Source organism: Octopus bimaculoides, chromosome 1, assembly GCF_001194135.2.
Source record: "Octopus bimaculoides isolate UCB-OBI-ISO-001 chromosome 1, ASM119413v2, whole genome shotgun sequence".
Classification (NCBI taxonomy): domain Eukaryota; kingdom Metazoa; phylum Mollusca; class Cephalopoda; order Octopoda; family Octopodidae; genus Octopus; species Octopus bimaculoides.
The window spans coordinates 159,149,695-159,157,847 of record NC_068981.1 but is presented as its reverse complement, the minus strand read 5'-3'; the positions used below and the strand labels follow the sequence as shown (position 1 = coordinate 159,157,847).

Sequence of the window (8,153 nt, the reverse complement as noted above, 5' to 3'; positions counted from 1 at the left end):
TATATATATATATATTGCTTTTAACTAATATATTTTATCTTTGACAGGTCTGCAGTAGACGTGGTAACTGCCAAAATAATCGCTGTATATGTCAACCTAATTATTTTGGCAAAAAATGTGAATTCCGTTTGGTAATTTCTTACTATTCCAGTAGTTGTACCTTGTTGCTTTTTCTCATATTTCAAATTAGCTTTTACTTTCAATAAATGTATGTAAATAGATATTTTACTTTTAATTTCATTTTGATAAACATGTTATTTGTTAATCTTTAATAAAGAACATAATTGCTGAGTGAATGAATGATTGACAACTCAGCAGAAAGTTTGTGAATGTGCATCTCGTGACATGTTTTAATGCTGCACGCTGAACATGAAACTAAGAAAGAATCTAAAACACCCATTCTCATTTATCAAATATAAAAATGAATAAGATCAGAGCAAAATTCATGAAGGCTTAAGGAAGTTACAGTACCGTTTTCTATCTCATACTCATATACTGGTCAACAGGATACATATGAGAGACAGTCTGTTTAAAACTGACTTCCACTTAGTGCCATAAAGCCTGGAGCTAAGAGCCAATATTTTACTGTTTTCTTTACCCTACAGCTTGTTAATATGTTTATACCAGTTTTTTATTTTATTTTGTGACAGCAATCAGAAAAAAATCTTACAGCTAGATGTATCGATGGGTAAATAATATTTTTTGCTTAGTTTATTTTTTTTTTCTTTTGTTGTTTCTATGTCTGCACTACATTACAGGACCATTTTAAGGTATGTGATCACCTTAAAATACATAATTATTTTACTCATGTATAGGCATGCAAACAGTAAATTATATATGCTAATTTATGATAAAGGAAGCTTTGCTTGCTAATCAGCTCAGAGTTGTCCCTCTGGTGTTGGTGTTTAAGAAAGCAAACAAGTTCAAAATGCATCCATCAATCTTAGAGAGTGCTCCAAGATGATTATGGTATTTTAACTCCTTTTTATTTTGAATGAGAATTTTTGTTTACGAAAAACTGCAGTGAAAAACCTTTACACATTCAAGTATCTCTCAAACATATTTGAACTGGTTTTAAGTTTGTATAAATATTTTAATCTCTGAGTTTAATTTCTGCAGTGGTCATCCTTTGATAAAATTAAGTATCAATCCAGGCAGTGGAAGCAGAATTGTTAGGGCAGCAAATAAGGAGCCTTATGATATCTGTTTCACCTTTTTGTTTTTAGTTCCTTGGTGGTAGACTTAATATGTCCTTGGCAAAGAATACTCTGCTGCAATCATTAAAGCCAAGCCTCCAATTTAACATAGCTTCTTCCCTTCCCCCTTGTAGCATGTGTGTGTGAGTTGGTGTGTGTGAAAGTGTGTGTGTGTGTGTGAGTGTCTGTGAGTGTGTGTGTGAGTGTGTGTGTGAGTGTGTGTGTGTGTGTGTGTGTGTGTGTGTGCGTGCGTGCGTGTGTTTTTATGCATGCCTTTCTGTTGACATCACACGATGGTTGTAAATGAGTGTCATCATCATACACGTGATGTTTGTTTCCTTCTGTGAAAAACATGTTTGGCCACAGGGAAATATTATCTTACTTGAAAACAAGCAAAGGTTGGTGACAGGAAAGGCATTTAGCTAAAGAAAAATCTACCTCAACAAATTCCATCAGACCCTTGCAATTATAGAAAACTGAACATTAAATTATGATAAGAAAGAGTGATGATAATTACCACCCTCATTAGTAGCAGATGTAGTGGCTTTCGTACTAGATACATTCCAGAAGTTTGCAGACTTTTTCAGGAAAGACATTATTTTCAAAGAAGAAAACTCATAAATCTCCTTCAAAGTAGGATTCTCTGACTTCAATTCACTTGTGGCAATCCAGTCACTTCATGAAGGCCCCTAAGGAAGTCCTCGAAAATGAAGGTGTCTACAATCCTTGCCACAGCCACCTTCATCTTGTCTTTCGACTTGGGGGACTACCAAAAGTCACAGGGAGCAAGGTCTGGACTGTAAGGAGGGTAAGGGACAGTTTTTGATGTCCTTCTCAGTCAAGCAGTTGGTTATCAGGATACTTGTTACTGAGTACCATAGGAACCAACTTTGTACAAATTTTGCACATGTTCAGATCTTCATTCATAATTTTGCCTACACTTGTTGCACCAGCTCGAAGTTGTATGCTTATTGACTTTATAGATACACGATGGTCTTCATCCATAAAATTGCAAATTTTCTCAACCCGCTCTGTTGTTCTGATACCTCTCTCCCTCCCACACCTCTCATTGCCTCTCATCTCCAATCTACAATCCTTGAACCTCCTGTGCCAGCAAAATAGCATTCTTTAATTTTTTGCCTAATTTAACACAAAGCTTATTGCATAGTGAGCTTTTAAACTTCCTAAATGCATTCTGCAAACTAATCAGCTATGACAAGCAGTGTTCTGTCTGTTACATCTGTCTCCTACAATCTGGAATAACAAAAGTTGAGAGGTCAGTTTATCAGATGTATTGTAATAATATACTAAAATTACAACAATCTAGGACAGTTATAACTGCCACTCCTAAAAAAAAAGTTTCAAGACTTCTGGAATGCATTTCATGCATCATTATACTAATAAAATGCACTTTCAGTTTTGATATATAATGTGATAGACCAGAATTGCTGCTGCTGTTGTAGTTGATGCCAATGTTTAAGCCCAAATCAGTTCTAATTAAGTAGCCCTGTGGCATGTAGGCAGTCAGTTGTGATTTAGTCCCAGGTCAACTCTGATTAGGTAGATTTATGATCAAAGTTAGTCAAGCCACAATCAACCTGTCTTTTTCTAGATCAGAAACTACATTATCAACTGTATCTTACCTATTTTTTTTCTTAGCTAGACCACTCATTGAAATATAGATTAAGGTTGTAATTTGATATCATTGTGATATCATTCATCAGCTCCAGAATGATGGAAGTCAAAGTCAACCCTAGAATGATTTGAACTTAGAATGTAATTGACCATAACTGAATATTACAAAGCATGATCTGTGATGGATCTAATATATCAATCTGAATATTAGTGTTGTTGATTATTTTCTTCTTTTTTTTTTGTATTGATCAAATGTGGTTTCTGTGAGAGCTTTGAACACATTTGCTCTCATTAACAAGCTCTCTATTATGTTTCTTTTTGTGTTGTAAATATTATAAAGGTATTATAACATGATTTCTAGAATGTTTGTCTTCTGTATTTATGTTGTTTATGATGTTGAGCATGATCGGTTGATGTATTGGACATTCTGGTGAGAAGAAAGTTCATGGATTTAGAATGTGCTACTTTTAATGTTTTTGTTTGGATCCAGGTTTGTAGGTTGGAGTAGGTGTGCTTGCTGTTATACCTGGGGAATGATGAGAGAATTTTACTTGAATATCATTTGCATGTGTGGCTGATGTTACTGTGTGTATGTTTTTTGGAAAGATGAGATAGACATAAGTTAAAAAATCTGGTGAAAAATGGATTCTGATGGAGCACCATTTAGGAACTTGGAGATTCTAGATATAGTCTACATAGAATTTGAAACCTCCAAAACAGCTTGTTAGTCAGTATTTTGTTTAAAAGTAGGTAGTAAAGAATGGAATCCAAATATTTAGTTGATATCAATGGTTGTTAGGATGGTGTTTTTAAAGCTTTTGTTTTGTGAGTGTTATTGAAGCAGTCATTTATCTTTCATCTTTTATAATCGAGTGTAACATTTGTAAGTAGTAAGGTACTTGAGTGTTGAGAGTAAGAGTCTGAATCCGAGTTGTGAGTTGGAAAGTGAATGTAGATGTCAAAGAACAAATTATTATTGTATCTTTTAAGGATATGCATAAGGGATGGGCTATGTACATTGATTTCAGATAAGTGCTTCTCAGGTTTATGGTAATTGTTAAAATTTTAAGTGATTTTCATACTCTGAAATCTGTGTTTTTGAATGGCCTTGAGACTTTTTACTACTCTTCCAGTGTCTAATGGAAAGTTAAAGCACATGATATAATATTCATATCATACATGTTGTATTTTCCCTATCTTGTACCAAGAAGTGAAATGGGAGATTGTTTTTGGTATAGTTATGATGGTGAAGTGATGCTTAGCAAGGAATTATTATAGTTAGTTTTGCGAGATTCATATTAAAGTTTTGAGCATGATGGAACAGTTGGTGAGGTTGATGGTAGTATGTATCTATATATTTATCACATGAATATGTTTCGTGTTGCTTGTTGCTAGCACTATTTCCATATAAGGTATTTGATTTACTTTGATCCTTCCATATGTGTCACATGAACATAGGGAACATTATCTGACTGTTGTTGTTGTTGTTGTACTGCTGCTGCAAACCCTAGCTTCCCTGCACACTGGAGGATGTGAAGATTATATTCCAAGATACTGAAACTCTTATTAACCATGTAGTGTCATCATTTTGTATTGTTGAATATGGTATCTGTTTAGATCTGAATGGTCAAATCTTTGTTAACAAACTCAGACTAATATCACTAATAGAATGGTACGTCTTTCAGATGATAGGTCCACTAGCATTTCAGATGATAGGTCCAATGCCATAAAATTCATGGCATTTTAATTTTTTTTAATCAACAGAGAAGGCATTCCCTATGACCTTTTATAGGCCTTCAAGACTTGTAGGAGAGAGAAAAGGAGGTATCCTCAAGCAGGTAACCTGCCCTTGAATGCTTGTAACAAAGTAGACTCCATTAAATGCACTGAAGATGTGAGGTGATGAGTTAAATATACCACCCACATAGGCCATGGTAGGATTTGAACCCAAATCTTAAAAGCTGAAACGTATAAGGTGTTGGACTCTCATACATAGCATAATGATACACTTTTATTAAATATGCTAATGTTTCACAACTATATATGTACAATATTGTTATTCTCTCATCACAATTTCAGTTAGTACAGTGAAGTATATGCTTAACTAAGGAAATCTAATAAAACTGGAACATACTCAGAGTTATCTTCTATATTTGCTGAAATTATCAAAACAATATCAGTATTTGTACTAATATTATATCATCTAAGTATTTCTAACTAGATATTTGTTATTCACCAAATTAAATACATTAACACTAGCCTAATGGTCAACTCAAAAGTCTTGTATTCAACTCAAAAGTCTTGTATTCAACTCCAATGCAGGCATTTCATTATATTGGGTCATCTCAGAAATAATGCAGTGTTTTATACTTCAAAATTAAGATAAACAAAATTCTTTTTTAATCTAAAATATACTCTCCTTCCTTTTCTACAATGCTTTTCCATCTATCTGTAGACTTGCAAGGCCCCTCTTTCAAAATTCACTTGTCCGTGATGAAAAATACTCCCCCAGTACTGTCCAGATCTCGTCTACAGAATTCATATTTTTTCTGTCCAAATGATTTTGAAGACTACAAGATAAATGATAAACAGAAGGGGCAATGTCTGGCGAATTTGGAGGGTGGGGTATCATTTCCCATTCAAACTGTTCCAGCCTTTGGAATGTCATCCTCGTTGTATGTGGCTGAGCATTATCCTGATGGAAGAACGCCTTTCATCTTGAGATCAAAGATGGTCGTCTTTCTTCTAGCACTGACTTAAGCCATTCAAGCTGCTTGAAGTAAATCTCCTTTGTTATTGTTTGGTTTGAGTTTAAAAGTTCAAAGTAGACTAAACCTTTCATAACCCATCAAACAGATAACAATACCTTACGTGGGGGAAGACCTTCTTTAGCCTGGGGTGCCCATGTTTCTCCTTTCCTTACCCACTGTCTTCAGCATTTGACATTTTCATAGAGAACCCATTTCTCATCACCACCCATTATTTGGTCCAAAAATGGTTCATTCGTGAGATTTGACAGCAAAGAAGAGCACACATGCACGCTCTGCATGTGATTAGACTCAGAAACTTCGTGAGGCACCCATCGACCCAATTTGTTGACTTTTCTTCTGATGGCATGCAGGTGTCAATGAATGGTTGAATGACTAAATCCAAACCTCTGTTCCTCAATAGTTACGATGAAATTTTATTCCACCAGGGTTTGCAGGACGTCCTTGTCGAACTCTACAGATATTCCAGGATGTGGCTCATCTTTTAGACTGTAGTTTCTGGCACGGAATTTCTGGAACCATTGTTGACACATGTTTATGCTTATTGTCTAATACCCATATACTGCTTCAATATTCCTCGCACTTTCTGTTGCATAGTTGCCTTTATTGAACTCATAAAGCAAAATATGCTGAATATGCCCCTTTGTCACTTCCATTATAGCTTTGAAAAATAACTGTTAAAATCGAACTGCACTCTTCAGAACTTGCACTAAGGATAAGTCCAAGGTAAAATTACTACCTGCTTTCATAGGAAGTTGATGCAAGTAGTTTATTTCGTCTCCCTCCAACTTTTAGTTCATGCAATTGATAAGATCACATTATTTATGGCATGACCCAATATTTATGGGTAAAATACTTGATTCTTCAAATGTTGTTATTTATTTATGAAATCAATATTTACTTTCATTCATGCATACATGTCATGTACATAAACACACACACACACACACATACATGTATATATGTTTCAGTTGTTGGCAAAGAACATATAATTGCAATTATCTTTTTGTGTCTTTGTTTTATTACAGTAACACTTCAAGTGTCTGTTCTGACCGAGGAGACTGCGTTCTTGGAATATGTCGTTGTCATAAATTTGTAAATATATAGTTTTTTTTTTTATCATTGTACTTTTACTTTGTCTTCGATCATCCAAACTTTACTTCCTTACACAGTTCATGTTAATTTGTTTCTATTAGTCAAAGGAAACCTATTTATAAGTCAAAATCAATATCACACACATACAAACACACACATAATACATAAATGTATATATATATATATATATATATATATATATATATATATATATATATATATATATTTATATATATATGTTGTTGTCATGAAGAATCCAGTTCTTCATGCTCTATAGGTCCAGTTACTTTCACCAAATGTGTTCCCTCAAACACTTCAAAACATCGCAGCAGAACTCTCAATAGATGATCTGGCCTCAGGGGACAAATTTTTGATACCCAATACTACGGATGTCAGATTTTGAAGTGCCAGTGCTGATTGAAACATTGCATATGACCCATTGCTCTGTTACCATAAGCTTGCTGAAGCATGCTCGATGTCCCTGTAGCAGACTATCCAAGTTTTATGCAAAATTTCACGTTGGCTCTTTGTTCCAACTTCCTGTCCATGACAAAATTGCAGACTACAACATATACATGATCACAAAAACACAAATTTCACAACTTGCAAAGTAAACACAATGATGTCACTCAGCACACTGCCTCATGAAGGTCACTGCTAGCTCTCACTGTGCACGCAACCATATGCTGTCATCTGTTGGTGCACTACAGATCTAGTCTGGGAACTTTTGATACCACCTCATATATCAAAACAGAAGACTGGAAAAGTTTGGCAAATTTTTAATTCCATGTTGCATGTGTTTCATTACAAGACAGGAGTTACAAAGGTATACATGTAGAAAAACATGCACAGCACTCTCAATAGATGCTCTGGCACTGGGGGACAAATTCTCCATGCACAATACGACAGATGTTGAAAATCAGTGGATTACTCAACAAGCTGTTGTATCATTCTGTTTTGAAAAAGTTGCCTGACAAGCTTGGGAGCTGCATGGTATATTGCATAACCTGAATAACTGTTTTATGCTGACATCAAAATATGTGCTTCACTCACTACAGCTGTTTCAGATGTGTTTTTTATTAATGAATAGAAGATTCAAATATATACTCTCTCTTTTACTCTTTTACTTGTTTCAGTCATTTGACTGCGGCCATGCTAGAGCACCGCCTTTTAGTCGAGCAAATCGACCCCAGGACTTATTCTTTGGAAGCCTAGTACTTATTCTATCGGCCTCTTTTGCCAAACTGCTAAGTTACGGGGATGTAAACACACCACTATCGGTTGTCAAACGATGCTGGGGGGACAAACACAGACACAAACATATGCACACATACATATATATATATATATATATATACATATATACGACAGGCTTCTTTCAGTTTCCGTCTAACAAATCCACTCACAAGGCTTTGGTCGGCCCGAGGCTATAGTAGAAGACACTTGCCCAAGGTGCCAC

General features: G+C 35.1%; 1 protein-coding gene across 1 annotated transcript in view; it reads left to right on the top strand.

Moving 5' to 3' along the window:
* Window positions 1-8,153, top strand: part of LOC106884407 (integrin beta-like protein 1) — a 61,474-nt gene that overhangs the window by 41,336 nt on the left and 11,985 nt on the right. The window contains exons 14-16 of the mRNA XM_014935770.2: window positions 48-131; window positions 651-688; window positions 6,628-6,694. Of these exons, the coding sequence (XP_014791256.1) occupies window positions 48-131; window positions 651-688; window positions 6,628-6,694 (189 nt within the window). The remainder of the gene's footprint in view (window positions 1-47; window positions 132-650; window positions 689-6,627; window positions 6,695-8,153) is intronic.